The sequence below is a fragment of the Mchenga conophoros genome, linkage group LG6, assembly GCF_057382185.1.
Source record: "Mchenga conophoros isolate Kocher_MC1m ecotype Shallow Benthic linkage group LG6, M_conophoros_male_GT1.1, whole genome shotgun sequence".
Classification (NCBI taxonomy): Eukaryota; Metazoa; Chordata; class Actinopteri; order Cichliformes; family Cichlidae; genus Mchenga; species Mchenga conophoros.
This window is the reverse complement of record NC_140531.1, coordinates 26,742,223-26,760,672: the sequence shown is the minus strand read 5'-3', so window position 1 is coordinate 26,760,672 and position 18,450 is coordinate 26,742,223. Positions and strand designations below refer to the sequence as shown.

At 41.9% G+C, this 18,450-nt stretch overlaps 2 protein-coding genes across 2 annotated transcripts; both read left to right on the top strand.

The window, feature by feature from the left end:
- Positions 1 to 6,426: 6,426 nt before the first annotated feature.
- Positions 6,427 to 8,021, top strand: LOC146572759 (sialidase-3-like). Its single transcript, XM_085277129.1, has 2 exons — positions 6,427 to 6,749; positions 6,852 to 8,021. Exons 1-2 carry the CDS (start codon positions 6,525 to 6,527, stop codon positions 7,812 to 7,814), a joined length of 1,188 nt encoding a protein of 395 aa, XP_085133255.1. The 5' UTR covers positions 6,427 to 6,524; the 3' UTR covers positions 7,815 to 8,021.
- A 6,852-nt stretch (positions 8,022 to 14,873) lies between these two features.
- Positions 14,874 to 17,114, top strand: LOC146572758 (uncharacterized). The gene is made up of 3 exons (XM_085278679.1): positions 14,874 to 15,288; positions 15,523 to 15,805; positions 15,987 to 17,114. The coding sequence occupies exons 1-3, from the start codon at positions 15,056 to 15,058 to the stop codon at positions 16,503 to 16,505; spliced, it is 1,035 nt and encodes a 344-aa protein (XP_085134805.1). The 5' UTR covers positions 14,874 to 15,055; the 3' UTR covers positions 16,506 to 17,114.
- Positions 17,115 to 18,450: the final 1,336 nt, after the last annotated feature.

Below are 18,450 nucleotides of genomic sequence, written 5' to 3'. Positions count from 1 at the left end.
TTCTTACAGAAGACGTTACAGGTCTGTGAGAGCCAGAGATTTTCCTTGTTTGAGGTGACCAAATACTTATTTTCCACCCTAATTTACGAATAAATTCTTTACAAATCCTACCATGTGGATTCATGGATTTTTTTTTCACATTCTGTCTCTCACAGTTGAAGTGTACCTCTGGTGCAAATTACTGACCTCTGTCATCATTTTAAGTGGGGGAACTTGCACAATCGGTGGCTGACTAAATACTTTTTTGCCCCACTGTAATTATACACACATCCTAATCAGCTGACTTGTATTGTTGACTCATGACAAATGATAAATTTATGAGTGTGATCCATTGTGATCATATCTTAGATTACCATGACCTGGATGACTGAGAACCACACAGATGCTTGGCAATGATGATTTCCAGTTGAAAAACTGGGAAGGTGTAGTGGAGAGAATTAGTGCCTGACTGTCTTGATGGACATGAATCCAGCCACAGCTCTGCTATAGGAGGAGATACCTGGTTGAGAATAATCTGGTTACCTCGATGCTCTGGCATCATTTTCTGGTTGTTGAGTCTCCACATCCACTGGTGCAGGAAATACAGAAGAAACTGGTTAATTTTTTGGGTGGAGGATACCATCGGCTCAAATTTAAGACTGTTTAAAGGCAGACAGGGACTGACTGACCTACAGAGTCGCATTACAGCATTTCATATTCAGACTGCTCAGCATTTCTTATACTGCATTTACACTCAACAAAAATATAAACGCAACACCTTTGTTACTGCTCCCATTCCCCATGGGATGGACGTAGAGACCTAAAATTCATTCCAGATACACAATATAACCATCCCTCCCAAACAGTGGTCACAAATCAGTCCAAATGTGTGGTAGTGGGCACATCTGCTATATTGAGATAATCCACCTCACAGGTGTGCCACATCAGGATGCTGATCTGACATCATGAGTAGTGCACAGGTGTACCTCAGACTGCCCACAACAAAAGGCCACCCTGGAATGTGCAGTTTTTTGCGCTATTGGGGGTCTGGGGACCCAGAACCGGTCAGTATCTGGTGTGACCACCATTTGCCTCATGCAGTGCAACACATCGTCGCATGGAGTCTATCAGATTGTCAATTGTGGCCTGTGGAATGTTGGTCCACTCCACTTCAATGGCTGTGCGAGGTTGTTGGATATTCGTGGGAACTGGTACACGCTGTCGTATACGCCGGTCAAGCACATCCCGAACATGCTCAATGGGTGACATGTCCGGTGAGCATGCTGGCCATGCAAGAACTGGGACATTCTCAGCTGCCATCTGCCCTGAACAATGTGAACCATGATTCATCCGTGAAGCGCACACCTCTCCAACGTGCCAGACGCCATCGAATGTGAGCATTTGCCCACACAAGTCTGTCATGGCGACGAGCTGGAGTCAGGTCAAGACCCCGATGAGGACGACGGGCATGCAGTTGAGCGTCCCTGAGACGGTTTCTGACAGTTTGTGCAGAAATTGTTTGGTTGTGCAAACCAATTGTTCCAGCAGCTGTCTGGGTGGCTGGTCTCAGACGATCTTGGAGGTGAACCTGCTGGATGTGGAGGTCCTGGGCTGGTGTGGTTACACGAGGTCTGCGGTTGTGAGGCCGGTTGGATGTGCTGCCATATTCTCTGAAACGCCTGTGGAGACGGCTTATGGTTGAGAAATGAACATTCAATGCACGGGCGACAGATCTGGTTGACATTCCTGCTGTCAGCATGCCAATTGCACGCTCCCTCATTGCTTGTGGCATCTGTGGCATTTTGCTGTGAGACAAAACTGCACATTCCAGGGTGGCCTTTTGTTGTGGGCAGTCTGAGGTACACCTGTGCACTACTCATGATGTCAGATCAGCATCCTGATGTGGCACACCTGTGAGGTGGGATGGATTATCTCAATATAGCAGATGTGCCCACTACCACACATTTGGACTGATTTGTGACCACTGTTTGGGAGGGATGGTTATATTGTGTATCTGGAATGAATTTTAGGTCTCTACGTCCATCCCATGGGGAATGGGAGCAGTAACAAAGGTGTTGCGTTTATATTTTTGTTGAGTGTATAAGAAATGATTTTTTTATTTTTCTGTCTGACAGAAACTTCCAGTTCTGTTCTTGAAAACTATAAAAAATGTACAATATGGTGCTAATCTTTTTTTGCCTGTGTTTGTGCCAAAAACAAACAAAGCAATGGTCCTGGCTCAGCTTCGGCGCCTAATAAGCTCATCACTGGACCCACTTCAGTTTGCCTACCAGCCTGGCATTGGAGCGGATGATGCCGTCATTCACCTCCTACATCGTTCCCTCGCTCACCTGGAGACCGCTGGAAGCACTGTGAGAATCATGTTCTTTGATTTCTCCAGTGCCTTCAACACCATTCTTCCCTCGGTTCTAAAGGACAAGCTGGTGAACTCTGGAGTGGACCATCACCTCACTACCTGGATCCTGGACTACCTCACCGACCGACCACAGTATGTGAGGACTCAGGGCTGTGTGTCGGACAGGGTCGTCTGCAGTACGGGGGCCCCACAGGGAACGGTTCTGGCTCCGTTCCTCTTCACCATCTACACTGCAGACTTCTCCCACAATTCCACCCAGTGCTTCCTGCAGAAGTTCTCTGATGACTCTGCAATAGTCGGCCTCATCACTGATGGGGACGACAAGGAGTACAGAGGACTGACCCAAGACTTTGTGGACTGGTGCCAGCTGAACTACCTCCAGATCAACGCCAGTAAAACCAAGGAACTGGTGGTAGACTTCCGCAGGCACAAGCATTCTCCACTGCAACCACTGAACATCCAAGGTATGGACATTGAGGCTGTGGACAGCTACAGGTACCTTGGTGTTCATCTGAACAATAGACTGGACTGGACTCATAACTCAGACGCCCTCTACAGGAAAGGGCAGAGCAGGCTGTACCTGCTGCGGAGACTCAGGTCGTTTGGAGTGGAGGGCCCACTCCTGAAGACCTTCTATGACTCTGTTGTGGCTTCTGCTATCTTTTATTGTGTGGTCTGCTGGGGCGGCAGCATCTCTGCTGGGGACAGGAAGAGACTGAACAGGGTGATCCGAAGGGCCAGCTCTGTTCTAGGATGCCCTCTGGACCCAGTGGAGGTGGTGAGTGACAGGAGAACGGCGGCTAAGCTGTCATCCCTGTTGGACAACATCTCCCACCCCATGCAGCAGACTGTGACAGCACTGAGCAGCTCCTTCAGTGGGAGACTGCGGCACCCACGGTGTGGGACGGAGAGATTTCGCAGGTCTTTCCTCCCCACTGCTGTCAGACTCCATAATAAAGACTTTAACTGATCAAGCACACACATCCATACATATGCAATAATACTAAGTGCAATAATCCTTTCTGTCATCGTTGTATTTTTACTCAGTTGTATATAGTATTTGTATTTGTATTCTATTTTTATCTTATTGTATATTTATTTTATTTTATTCTACTGTATATAGTATTTTATTCTATTCTGTACAGTTGTGTACTGTATTTATTCTTATTGTATTCTAATTTTTGCCTCATAACTTTTGCACTGTCCACTTCCTGCTGTGACAAAACAAATTTCCCACGTGTGGGACTAATAAAGGTTATCTTATCTTATCTTAAAAAAACAACCAAACTTGGATTCAGAGATGTTTAGTCTGAACTTACTTTTGGGATATTTCTCCTGCATGGTGATTTAATTTCTGTTTCTCAGGAACAGGGAATGGTAAATGGACCTTTTCTTATTTAGCACTTTTCTACTCTGTCTGAGCACGCTTAACACAACCTGCCTCATTCACCCATTCACTGAAGCACATTTTGCTATGCTTTTTCTATGTAAGTGCATTACTAGAGCCACCCCTATAACAGGGGGGAAGGTTAGTTTACTGAGAAGGAAATGACTTTATCAGAAATGAACAATGATGTCTGGCTTCCAATGAAACCTGAAGACCAGCCAAGAGTCACATTCTCTAGCTCTCACTGTCATTAATCCCGCCCAGTTACCCATTGTGAGAATACAGGATCACATCCATGAAAAACAACTTTAAATGCCTCCTTCTCCAGAACACATCTGCAGAATCCCTGATAAGGAAAGAGACTCCATCTTCAAGCTCCCTTAAATGCAAAGTGTGCACAGCTCTAATTTATTTATTTATTCTATTGGTATTATATTTTATAGGTGATTTATTTTTGGGGGTAAAAGACACCAAAGAGGTATTCACTTAAAGCAGTAAGTGTTGCTTTGTATGTAAAAATCTTTATTTGCTTGTTGCATGAAAAATGAATAAGAAAACTGAGAAGCTTGTAGGATTAACACTTTAAAAAATACTTTAATAAATTGAAGGAAACAGAAAACAGTTTCTCCTGTTTTCAGTGAGTATTAAACATGGATGCTCAATTTAAATAAAAGTTTCAATCTAGTTATTCACTCCTTGAAGAAAACATACCTAATGTTGCAAATATCATATTAATGGTTGTGAATGCATTTGATTTTATTGCAGAAAATAATAAAAATAGTTAACATATGCTGTTTTATTGTAAAACTATCTGTTCTTTTGCTCATTTATTTCCCACCAACTCCAAACTGTGAGTTCAACATCCACAATGAATATTTTAATAAACAAATAACTGTAGTGAATTTAAGGTTAAAACAATATAAAACAAGCAAAAGGTTTAAACGTGCTTTGCATAACACATTAAAGTAGATCACAGATAATAATATTATTGATATTATTTGTTGTTACAGTAACAACAACAACCTGGACACTGCAAATAAAATAAAACTGTGAATAATGAAAAAAAAATATAGGAGTCAATAAAGAAATGTATAAAAGAAAATCAGGGTTCACAGGATTCCCGCTCTAATCTGTGAAAAAGTCGGAGAGACTCCTGTAGCCTTTGCTCAAGTACTTGGGAATGTACCAAAAAATATGTAATTATACACACATCCTAATCAACTGACTTGTATTGTTGACTCATGACAAATGATAAATTTAGATTAGATTACCATGACCTGGATGACTGAGAACCACACAGATGCTTGGCAATGATGATTTCCAGTTGAAAAACTGGGAAGGTGTAGTGGAGAGAATTAGTGCCTGACTGTCTTGATGGACATGAATCCAGCCACAGCTCTGCTATAGGAGGAGATACCTGGTTGAGAATAATCTGGTTACCTCGATGCTCTGGCATCATTTTCTGGTTGTTGAGTCTCCACATCCACTGGTGCAGGAAATACAGAAGAGACTGGTTAATTTTTTGGGTGCAGGATACCATCGGCTCAAATTTAAGACTGTTTAAAGGCAGACAGGGACTGACTGACCTACAGAGTCGCATTACAGCATTTCATATTCAGACTGCTTCCAATGAAACCTGAAGACCAGCCAAGAGTCACATCCTCTAGCTCTCACTGTCATTAATCCCGCCCAGTTACCCATTGTGGGGGTGACCGTGGCTCAGGGGGTTGGGAAGCGTATCTGTAACTGGAAAGTCGCCGGTTCGATCCCCGGGCTCTCTGTCCTGGTCGTTGTGTCCTTGGGCAAGACACTTTACCCTACCGCCTACTGGTGTTGGCCAGAGGGGCCGATGGCGCGATATGGCAGCCTCGCTTCTGTCAGTCTGCCCCAGGGCAGCTGTGGCTACAACCGTAGCTTGCCTCCACCAGTGAGTGAATGTGAGAGTGAATGAATAGTGGCATTGTAAAGCGCTTTGGGTGCCTTGAAAAGCGCTATATAAATCCAATCCATTATTATTGTGAGAATACAGGATCACATCCATGAAAAACAACTGTAAATGCCTCCTTCTCCAGAACACATCTGCAGAATCCCTGATAAGGAAAGAGACTCCATCTTCAAGCTCCCTTAAATGCAAAGTGTGCACAGCTCTAATTTATTTATTTATTCTATTGGTATTATATTTTATAGGTGATTTATTTTTTGGGTTAAAAGACACCAAAGAGGTACTGCTTTAGTATTTAAATATTTACTACTTTGGTATCATAACTTAAGTAACTGAGGACTTTTCTGAGTTAGTGCACTTAGTGGTCTCTTCTCATTGGATTCCAGCTCAGTCTGAAGTCTGACCATCATTTTGACCTTCTATTAAATCTTCTATGCTTGATTTCTCTTTTCTATTCATCAAGACTTCAAAAACCATATAATATCAGGATTACTTTTTAATGTTTTGTGTTTGTGTTATGATGTTTTTTACTTCCTAAATCATGATTTTTATTGTAAATTTTCTGTGATATATGTTCTTCTTCTCCCATGCATGATGAAAGACGGATTTTGCCTATTTATTTTGTTAAGGGAACGGGGGTTGGAGCTCAGGGAAATGTGAATCATTTCCTCAGAAATGACCATCGGTCTGTGATAAAAACAAAGATCCCTCCCTCATCCACACTCTCTAACAGCCAGCCTATAAAAGTCAAAGCAACATCAAATTCTAGGACCGCAGAGATAAACCCAGCAAGGCTTCTTTATAATTTAATATCCATTTTATACACAAGGACAGCAAACATGGGCTGTGGATGTTCAACAACAGCTCAGCTGCAGAAACAACCTGTCTTTGAATCTAAGGAAGCTGCTCAATGTGTTTACAGGATCCCTGCTCTTCTGTATGCGAAAGAAAGTAAAACTTTATTTGCCTTTGCAGAGCAGAGGAAGACTTCAGATGATGCCAGCGGAGAAAAGCTGGTTATGAGAACAGGAAAGATCAAGGAGGATTCTGAGAAGACGGTTGAGGTAATAGTGATAATCAGCCATTTCAGTTCTAAATTACTTGTTAGTTACGCTCCTGTTCTGAACTGTTCTGCTTTATTTACTCCTGAACAATCTCTCTTTTAGTGGTCAGAGCTCAAACAGCTGGAAAAGGCACTTATTAAAGGATACCGTCCAATGAACCCCTGCCCGGTGTATGACAAGGTCAACAACAAACTTTTCCTGTTTTTCATCTGTGTTGAAGACGGCATCACTGAGCATGACCAAATAGAATACTATGACAACAGGACCCGTCTCTGCTACATCACAAGTGAGGATCTCGGAGAAACCTGGAGAGATGTGACCGATTTGACGGACAAACTGAGTGAAATAAAAAACTGGTCCACATTTGCTGTTGGGCCAGGCCATGGTATTCAAACAGAGAGTGGTAGACTGATTATCCCAGTTTATGCTTATTGCAGAAGTACTTGCCTCATGAATTGCTGTTGTAAACCAGTTGCATGTTCGTTCAGTTGCTGTTGTAAATCATATGCACTCTCACTGTATAGTGATGATCCTGATAAAAGTTGGAAATTTGGTCAAACGTTGCAATCAGAATCAGGCGAATGTCAAATGGCAGAGGTCTATGAAGACACCCGCTCCAGTTTCATTTATTGCAATGCTCGAAGTTTTTGCTCCTCTCGAGTGGAAGCTGTCAGTGTGAATAAAGGTTTTACCTTCAGAAAATTCAGATGCACTAAGCTTACAGAAACAAAGTGCTCAGGATGTCAGGGAAGTGTGGTCTCCTTTCCAGCTCAAGAACAAAGTGGAACTGCACAAAGTGAAACAAAGCAAAACAAGTGGCTGCTGTTCACGCACCCAACCAATAAATCGCGCAGGATTGATCTTGGTGTGTATCTGAACAAATCCCCACGTGACCCAAAGGCATGGAGCGAACCCTGCATCATTAATGAGGGAGCCAGTGGTTACTCAGACCTGGCTTACATTGATGATGGCTGCTTTGCATGTCTGTTTGAGTGTGGGCAGAAGGAAATACATGAGCAGATAGCCTCTGTTGTCTTTAGCTATAAAGACATCACCAAGAAATAAACTGAAGAAAAGAAAAGAAAAATATAAAAAGAATAATTTTTATTCAGGTGTGTAGATGAAAAGATTCATATGTATATGTGCACGACTTAAAGCGCTAAGTGTTGCTTTGTATGTAAAAATCTTTATTTGCTTGTTGCATGAAAAATGAATAAGAAAACTGAGAAGCTTGTAGGATTAACACTTTAAAAAATACTTTAATAAATTGAAGGAAACAAAACAGTTTCTCCTGTTTTCAGTGAGTATTAAACATGGATGCTCAGTTTAAACAAAAGTTTTATTCACTCCTTGAAGAAAACATACCTAATGTTGCAAATATCATATTACAGTTTTTGCCCGTTGCTTGAACACATTTTGCAAAACTTCGCTCATTGTGCCAAAACTCTAAACACAAGTGAACATGACACAACACTGGGAAATATACCATTCACATTTGTGCCAAATTGAAACTACTCTCAAAACCTAAACTCTGCTGTCAAAACCTAACATTTCTTTGTCAAAATGTAACTGTTGACAAAATGACACATACTTGCATCATATGCAAACACTTACAGATCAGGGGGAACACACTAGTCTACTTTATATAAAACACTGCAGTCTTTGATTTTCATCGTTTATTCAGAAGGCATATTTTCAGGAGACACATTTTCAAACAACCAAAAAAAAGCAAACAGGCCTACTCAATATTGTACATTGCAGCACCATGAATTCAGATAAAGCAAAAAAACAAAACCATAATACAGTAATAGCAAAAACACTATACTGTAAACACAAAAAAATCATGACAATTGTGCATACGTGGGCTCATGGATCCCGCCGTCTGTTGGGGTCTAGCCACAGGACATGCGTCTGATGGTGGTGATGCTCACATGGTTTATGCTGTTGAACACTTGCCTGTCTGCAAGTTTGTTTGTTTGTTTCTTTTTTTACAGCTGCTAGGACACATTTCACAATACTTAGGTCACTTTTGCAAAACTCTTCACACAATCCTCCTAACTGACCGTCAGCTTGGCAAAGCAGTTCATTTCACATTCAAAATGCACTACAACTACCAAAACACTTTATCCAGGTCTCAAATAAACTCATTCTTCCAGAACACTAGCAAAGGTTGACAGCCGACAAACACACTTTGTCACCCACAAAACAATGACCTAAAAAACACTAACAACATGTAGCATTACAGTGTTTTCTTGTGTAAAACAAGGACACATCTCTGTTTATAATTTCAATGTATGTTACTGGAATGAATCAGACATCATGCAGAATTCGTTAATATTTGTTTATGTATTTTTATTTTTTTGCACCAAGTAATCCCAAAATACAAGAATTTGTATACACACCATCCACTGATGCACATACAATAGTAATGCTAATCTACTCTGTCTTCTCCATTTGGCCACAGGTTCTCATCCACATCACATCTTGTGTCATCTAGAGCAATACACCTAGGCATCCCTGGCAATCTTCTGCTGATATGTCCAGGCATCCAGCATTCATTGCATCCAGGAGGGACATTTGATCATGTGGATGATGGTCGTAAACCTTCCACCGCCATGAGGAAAAGAATTCCTCTATGGGGTTGAGGAATGAGAGTAAGGTGGGAGGAAAAGAGACTCCATTCTGGGATGGGCTGCAAACCACTCTGACTGCACGGGAGTGATGAAATGCCACATTGTCCCATACAATCATAAATGTTGGCTGATTCCTTCTCTCCGCATCCCTTTCCTCACCTAGCACAACCCTTCCATAGAGATCATGCAGGAACGCAAGGAGCCGTTCAGTGTTGTATGGCCCAATTAGTGGTCTGTGTAGCAGCAGTCCATCAGTGGATATTGCTCCGCACATTGTGATGTTGGCACCCCTCTGGCCCGAGACATTCACTGTGGCTCTCTTCCCAATCACATTCCTCCCTCGTCGCCGTGCTTTGGCCAAGTTGAAACCTGCCTCATCCACAAAGATGAAAATGTGGTGTGTTTGCCTGCCTTCAATCTCCATGACTCTCTAACATAAATCCACATGGCAACATAAGCTGTTACAGTAGTAAATTTGTATAATTGTCTTTGTGTGTTTGGTTTTGTTCAAAAACAGATCTGTATTTTATTCTGATCTTACTTGGACATACTGGTTCCTGAGTTGCTTGACATGTTCAGAGTTCCTCTCAAAAGGCACAGTGTACAACTGTTTCATCCTGACCTGATGTTTTTTCAGGACTCTAGAAATTGTTGTTACGCTTACACTGTGAATATTTGCAAAAGTAACGTTGTCTGCCAAGACTCTGTCTAATTTGAGTGAGTTTTATCCCATTGTTTCTGATGACCATATCAACAATGGCAGTTTCCTGCACATCAGTGAACATCCGTCCTCTCCCTCCTGTGTGAGGTAACCGTTGAGTCCTAAGCAGAAATGCAACAACAATTACACAAAAGCTTATTTACTTCTGAAATGTGCAAATGCCCCTGCAGAATACAAGTTACCTGTTGGTTTGCCGGAAAACTCTAGCAATAGATGCCACTGTAGAGCATTGCAGATTTGGCTGCACTCTCTGACCAGCCTCTCTCATTGAGTGACCATGATTTACTACATGATCAATTACAGTAGCTCTGATTAGCAGAGGTGTGGACTCGAGTCACATGACTTGGACTCGAGTCAGACTCGAGTCATTAATTTTATGACTTTAGACTTGACTTGAAAAAATGTTCTAAGACTTGTGACTTGACTTGGACTTTTACACCAATGACTTGGGACTTGAATTGGACTTGAACCGGTTTACTTGAAAAGACTTGATATTTTACCCCAAATATAAAATTTAACATGCATATTATATAGAGATTGAAAATGTGACGTCATTCACGGGTAGAACCGCAAAGGATTCTGGGAACTCGTGGCAAGCGGTCAAGCGGTACTAGCGCACGCAGGCTTTCAATTAAAATCAGTTATACAGCGATAAAAAGAAACACAAAAATGTCAAGAAGCCGTTGTATTATTAACTGCAATAGCCGGTCGCATGACAGCCACGGGAAGCCGACGGGTAAAGAGATCGGTTGTTATCGGATTACGTCGTTGAAGAGAAATTGTTCGAGCCATGTTTCCGAAGTAACAAAGAGGCGACTGGATTGCAGCCATTCAAAGACCAATTATAACGTCCCAGAACACCAGCTCACAGGTTAGTCTGCTCCAAGCATTTACACGAAGGTCAGTGTTTTTTAGTAGTTAATGCGTCATTTTCATAACATAATTGGTGATATAGGTTACAAGCAAGTCTGGCGCTGAACAGAAATTGTCGCGCTATGCTCCTTTATTTATTGTGCATAAATAGTGAATTGTCCTGACACAATATTGCGTTTCTCCTCTGTTATTATGGTACATTGACAAAAACATATACTTTTATTCACAGGATAAAACAGGTTTTTTGTATCACTAATTGCCCAGTACGATTACAGCATACAGTATTATTGTCACTGCTACATTTCTGTGATGCTACCAGAAATTATTTCCACTGCTAATTAACTACCGTTGAGCTCAAAGGTCCTATTAATAAACGGTTAAGGAATGTGTATTTATGACGACAATTTGTGAGACTGGTAAACTTATGATACGTACGATGGTCTTTCGTTCTACACGGTGCATTTCAAGGTCCTGCACCCATCCGTCGGTAAACTGTACCTGGGCTTGTTGCAGTGACCGGAAGTTACTAAACTTCATGAGTGTATGCACTCACTCCAAGAACCATATAATTATAAATATGCATATAAATATGCTACGATGAGATAGCTGACTTCATCTAACTAGCAAATGTTGTCCAGGCTACGTTGGTGATGCAGTTTTTTTTAATGTGTATGATATTTTTGTCATGCGATTTTAAAGCTGGTCCTACAACCGCATCCAAGAATAACATGCAGCTTATCTCAGAACTGTCGGTGAAAATTATTCTTGGAGCTAGGTTTAATTGAGCTGCATTTTAAAGAGGTGCAATTTCACAATTTGTGTATATTTTCTAAGTTCACTATTTTGTCATGTGTTGAGAAAAACACAGATTTAAAAATTACATGGTCTAATATTTACATTTAGCATATAACTGCAACATGCTTTTTTTTTTTTCTTTTTTTTTAAAAGACTCGAAAGGACTTGAAATTCAAAGTTTCAGACTTGTGACTTGACTCGGACTTTTACACCAGTGACTTGAGACTCGACTCTGACTTGCCTGACATTACTTGAGACTTGACTTGAGACTTGAGGATAAAGACTTGAGACTTACTTGAGACTTGCAAAACAATGACTTGGTCCCACCTCTGCTGATTAGTGATGTGACGTTCTGTATTGAGGCTCCGAAGCTTGTGTCGAGTAATGGAGGGGGCGTTTCCGCGATGCGCGTATCGAGGCTTGCTTCATTTATGGGAGGAGCTGAAAATGATGACGTCCGAAGCCTCGCTGCCCGGCTGTACCACGTGACTGGTTCATGAAGTGGTTCGAACTTTGCCGCGAGATGTGACAGCGATACAAACCCCCCAGACTTCAATCAAAATGTGGGTGTTTGATGGAGAGCTGCGGTTAGTGAGAGTTTGGAGACAGTTTGGAGGTTTATGAGAGTGAGGAGAGAAAGTCAGGAGAGAATTGAGGCAGCTAAGAAGAGGAGGATGTCCTCCCCTGTGTGGGAACATTTTGATCTTATTCCTCCCAACAAGGTATTTCTACAGAAGATGGTTCAAGGTTCAAGGTTCTTTATTATTTGTCACATGCATAGTTATACAAGTATAACACACAGTGAAATGTAGCCTGACACGCTCCTCGACATGTGCAAAAATTGGGGGGGTGGGGGGGGGGGGTGGGTGTAGAGGATTTTCATAACACTGATGGTGCAATACAATTTATGTTAAGCTGTATTTACTTTTGTACAAGGTGAAGTGTTTGCTATGTGCCAGGGAGCTGGGATATAACAACTACACCTCATCCATGCTTAGGCACTACAGAGCTTTGCATGAGAATAAGGGGAACACCGATTGTGGAGCAAGACCAGGTGAGCCATCAAATGCCATGATAATAATAGCATGCCGTAATGTTACTAAATGATATAACAATATTATACAACTGTAATAAGTTACGTGTGTGATATTTATATTTGTGCTTTGTTTTTATTGTCTTTCCTCAGGAGAACAATCTCAAATAGATGAAGACCTGGTTAGCATGGTGATTGAGGACTCCCAGCCATTTAGCATTGTGGAGGAAAGGATTCAAAAGATTTGTTAAATCATTAAATCCTAGCTATGTTCTCCCCACTAAAAAGGTCATAAAAGCAGTGAAAATTTAGTTTTTACAGAATAAAATATGGGCAGGACTGACGCCTCAGTGTGTAGCTGTCCATACCTCAACGTTAAAGAGCACAACCACTGTCCACACCCCAACCACACCTCACCTCACAGTAAATGATCATTTCCATTTTAAGCATTTCCAAATAATCATTTTCCATACTGCCACTATAAATATACACAGTATACTGCATCACTACAATATACATGTTTTACACACTCCTTTTGTTGTTGACATTTACAGGCTGTGTGCAAAAGGCCACACTCTTCAAATTCATGCCAACTAATATTTTTACGTCCAGTAGGTGTCCTACTAGAGCAAATGAAGCTTCAAGAAGCTTTGCGCTGGGGTGAACCAATTGGATGAAAAGCTTCAGTGCTTCATGAAGCTTCATCTGCCCATCACTAGTTCTTATTACAGATGCCACTGTGAAGCGGCTTAGATGTGGGTGGACTCTCTGCCCAGCTTCCCTCATAGTCAGGCCATGGTTGATGACAAGGTCCACCAAAGTTGCTCTTATATCATCAGAAATATGGGTCCGTGCATGGCCTCGATGACGACCTCCTCTTCCTCTTGTTCTCCCTCCATCCATGCTTGCAGAGTTCTTGAATTGGCTGAACTGAGGGCTTTTTGTAGTTGGCTAATTGGTGTTCAGTTTTGCAAGTAAGTGCCTTCAGGTGTGTATTTGAGTGGTTGCAATTACCCGATGTGTTTTGTATTTTTGATACATGGGTTTTGCAAATGGAACCCTGAAATTTCATTTTGTGAACTAAGTGTCTTATGTATGAAATAGAGTGTAGTATGCAGGACCATGTGTGTTGCATAAAGGAGTAAGTGTGTTGCATGATTGCAACTAGGGTGCAAAGCAGCACTTTTGTTTAAGGTATGGGTACATGTGTTTGAGGTATGGTAACAAAAGCTTCAAGTTGGGTTACTTTAGTCTAAGCATGGGTTTATAGTGTTCAAGCAATGGGCAAAAACTGTAATACAATACAGTTCAAGTCAAATCATTTTTGTGAGGAGGAAAAACTCCCTTTGAACAGGAAGAAATCTCTGGCAGAAATGACTCAGGGAGGGGCAGCCATCTGAAGTGACCATAATTACTTAGTATTTTTACTTAGTTACTTCCCACCTCTGCACATGAGCCACTAGTCTGTCAAGTTGTGTGAAACCTCAAGCTGAACATTGACAATTGTGTGTCGACGATTGTAGTCTTTTAAAACCAGATCTGACTTAAAAGAAAGTCACGATGAATAAATTCATCTCTTCATTTACTCAAAGAAACTTAAATTGCAAAATCAACACTTGGGTAAGACTGGAAACAGGAGACTGAGACCCTAAACTGATCCCTTACAGTTTTTTCTGATTGCTTAAGCACATTTTTTGTAACTATTGGCTAATTTTGCAAAACTCTTGACTTTATGCCACATGACTTTATGCCACACCCCAAGTTTACGCTTTCCTGTGTTTGTTCCAACTATAAAAATCTCTGAACAGTTAAGCAATGCGTTCTTGGAAGACTGCTTTACAGTTTTTGCCCGTTGCTTGAACACTATAAACCCATGCTCAGACTAAAGTAACACAACGTGAAGCTTTTGTTACCATACCTCAAACACATGTACCCATACCTTAAACAAAAGCGCTGCTTTGCACCCCAGTACCAATTATGCAACACTCCTACTCCTTTATGCAACACACCTACCCCTTTATGCAACACACATGGTCCTGCATGCTACACTCTATTTCATACATAAGACACTTCGCTCACAAAATGAAATCTCAGGGTGCCATTCGGAAAACACATGTATCCAAAATACAAAACACATCGGATAATTGCAACCACTCAAATACACACCTGAAGGCACGTACTTGCAAAACCGAACACCAATTAGCCAACTACAAAAAGCCCTCAGCGTAGCCATTTCAAGAACTTTGCAAGCATGGATGGAGGGAGAGCAAGAGGAAGAGGAAGAGGTAGAGGAGGAGGAGGAAGAGGAGGAGAAGGCCGAAGAGGCCATGAACGGACCCATATTTCTGATGAAATAAGAGCAACTTTGGTGGACCATGTCATCAACCATGGCCTGACTATGAGGGAAGCTGGGCAGAGAGTCCACCCACATCTAAGCCGCTTCACAGTGGCATCTGTAATACGAACATTCCGACTAGAAAACAGGTCTGTCTTCACCTCCATACCTTCTGCTCTACTCAGATGGTTTTATAGCACTGTTCTACAGTATATCACATTACCATATCAAGTGTACGGGGTGCTAATGCTCCTTTTGCAGCCAAAGTGGCTGATTCCTTATATTGAAGTACAGTGTTGTACAGTGGATGACACAGTACATACAGTAAAGTACTGTAAGAAAAATAAGCAAACCGATGACAATATGTGGTTGTATTCCTCCAGAATGACCCGAAGACCTTCTGGGGGAGGACGGCAATGCCTGTTCACACAACGGCAGGAACTTGCTGTTGTGGACCTAGTGAGGGCAGACAATGCCATCCGTCTCCACCAGCTACGACGGAAAATACTTGCAGACAGGCGAGTGTTCAGCAACATAAACCATGTGAGCATCACCACCATCAGACGCATCTTGGGTAAACTCAGCATCACCATGAAGCAGCTCTACAGAGTCCCATTCGAGAGGAACAGTGACAGGGTCAAAGGACTTCGAGCTGAATATGTACGGGTACGTGTAACTGTCCCTTACATTTACAATAGAGTATTGGTGAAGTCCAGTAGCAGCTGAATATGTACCATATCAGTACCACATGGATCTATTCTGAGAGCTACACAGGTACCTGTGTGATGGGGTGAGGGTGCTGTATGTGTAGCACTGTAGTACAGTGACATGTTCCCCTTTTTTTCAGAGAATCTCGGCCATGGATGGAGCTGCACAGCCTCATGAATACATTTTCATTGATGAAGCTGGATTCGACCTGAGCAAAACAAGACGACGGGGTCGTAATGTAATTGGCCAAAGGGCAATTGTGCACGTCCCAGGGCAGCGCGGGGGAAACATCACATTATGTGCCGCCATATGCCTTCGAGGGCTTCTGCACCATCATGCAATACTAGGTCCATACAATAGCCAACACATACTCACATTTCTAGATGCTCTCCATGATATAGTTGTACAGAACAGAGCAGATCAGCCCAGGTTTGTGGTGATATGGGATCATGTCAGTTTCCATCGGGCTGCTCTGGTCCAGGCCTGGTTCTCCAACCACAATCAATTTGAAGTGGTATACTTGCCCCCTTACTCACCATTTTTAAACCCTATTGAGGGTTTTTTTAGGCTTGGAGATGACGTGTATATGACCGCCAACCACATGCCCGCATGCCTCTTCTGCAGGCAATGGAACAGGCCTGCGGCGACATTCAGGTGACAGCAATCCATGGATGGTTTCGACATGCAAGAGGATATTTTCCCCGGTGCCCAGCGGGAGAGGACACTGCTTGCGATGTTGATGAGGTCCTGTGGCCAGACCCCAACAGACGGCGGGATCCATGAGCCCACTTATGCACAATTGTCATGGTTTTTTGTGTTTACAGTATAGTGTTTTTTCTATTGCAGTATTATTGTGTTGTGGTTTTTTTTTTTTTTTGCTTTATCTGAATTCATGGTACTGCGATGTACACTATTGAGTAGGTCTATTTGCGTTTTTGGTTGTTTGGAAATGTGTCTCCTGTAAATGTGCCTTCTGAATACACAATGGAAATCAAAGACTGCAGTGTTTTATGTAAAGAAGACTAGTGTGTTCCCCCTGATCTGTAAGTGTTTGCATATGATGCAAGTATGTGTCATTTTGTCAACAGAGTTACATTTTGACAAAGGAATGTTAGGTTTTGACAGCAGAGTTTAGGTTTTGGGAGTGGAGTTTCATTTTGGCACAGATGTGTATGGTATATTTCCCAGTGTTGTGTCGTGTTTACTTGTGTTTAGAGTTTTGGCACAATGAGCGACGTTTTGCCAAATGTGTTCAAGCAACGGGCAAAAACTGTAAATGACCTTCTCTCTATTACAGTTTTTTCTGATTGCTTAAGCACATTTTTTGTAACTATTGGCTAATTTTGCAAAACTCTTCACACAAATAAGAAAACCTGTCACCCAATCATCAAAACATTGTAGTTCTCTTGCAAAAGCAAACACAGCTGGATTAACTCTTCACACCTTCGTAAAAATGGTGTTTCCGTATCAAACAGTACACACAAGCCATCATCTACTAAGCACACAATGCGCCAACTGCACACTGATGGTATGAATACAAAACACATCTGGCCTTTGCTTTCTCTGTGCACAAGGTAGGCTATGTCAGTTTGAGCTCATACTTCTGTCATAGATCCATAAGCATAGAGGGATCCAAACTTCAAGTACTGGTGTTTATTCAAACACATCAAAACAAACACAAGTGTTCATTTCCAAGTATAGGATTATTTGCAATCGCCATAATGACTATATGGGTTACTTGGTCTGCAGTGAACATGCTTCCTCTGCCCCAGCATCTGGTCATCTAGCAATTCTGTAAAGTAACAATTTCAGTATTTTTACATCAATGGTATTGGTGTGTTTCTCATTGGCATATGGCAGTGCCACAAATCTTTGTGCGAAGTGACTGTACTCACCGATTCTCATTTCAAGATGTCCTTATGGTACTTGCTACAGTGTAGCGGCTCGAGTTAGGCTGGACCCGTTGGCCAGCTACCCTCAGGGTCATTCCACGGTTGATTACATGGTCCACTATTGTAGCTCTGATGTCATCAGCAATTCTATTTCTTACTCTTCCTACCCTTCCTCTCCCCCCTCCTCATCTTCCTCTCCCCCCTCCTCGTCTTCCTCTTGCTCCTCCTTGTCCTTGTCGTCCTCTTCATCCTACTCCTTCACCTCCACGTCCTCTTCCTCGGCCTCCTCTACTTCTCACTCTTTCTGCTCCCTCCATTGTACTCCGCACACACAGCTTACCTGTATTATAGTGCTTAGGCTGATTGCAAAGTGAACTAATTATCTAAAAAAGTTTTCACATGTGAAAGTGTGCCAGACAGTTGGCAAATTAGTGTTAATGATAGCCATACATGTGTATACTTTTGCTAGGAGTGTGTTGGAAATTTGGTAATTGAGTGTTGTGCAGTGAATTGTGCCTACAGTTTTGCAAAGTGTGTGTTACAAAATTGCAAACTGAGTGCAAAGCAGTTTTTGTGCTTTTAGTTTTGCAAACTCAGTGAGTGGTTTTGCTATAAGTCTGAATAGTTTTAAAGATTGTGCTACAGGAATCACAGTTAGGGTTTACAGTTTTTTCTGAATGCTTAAACCCTAACTGTGATTCCTGTAGCACA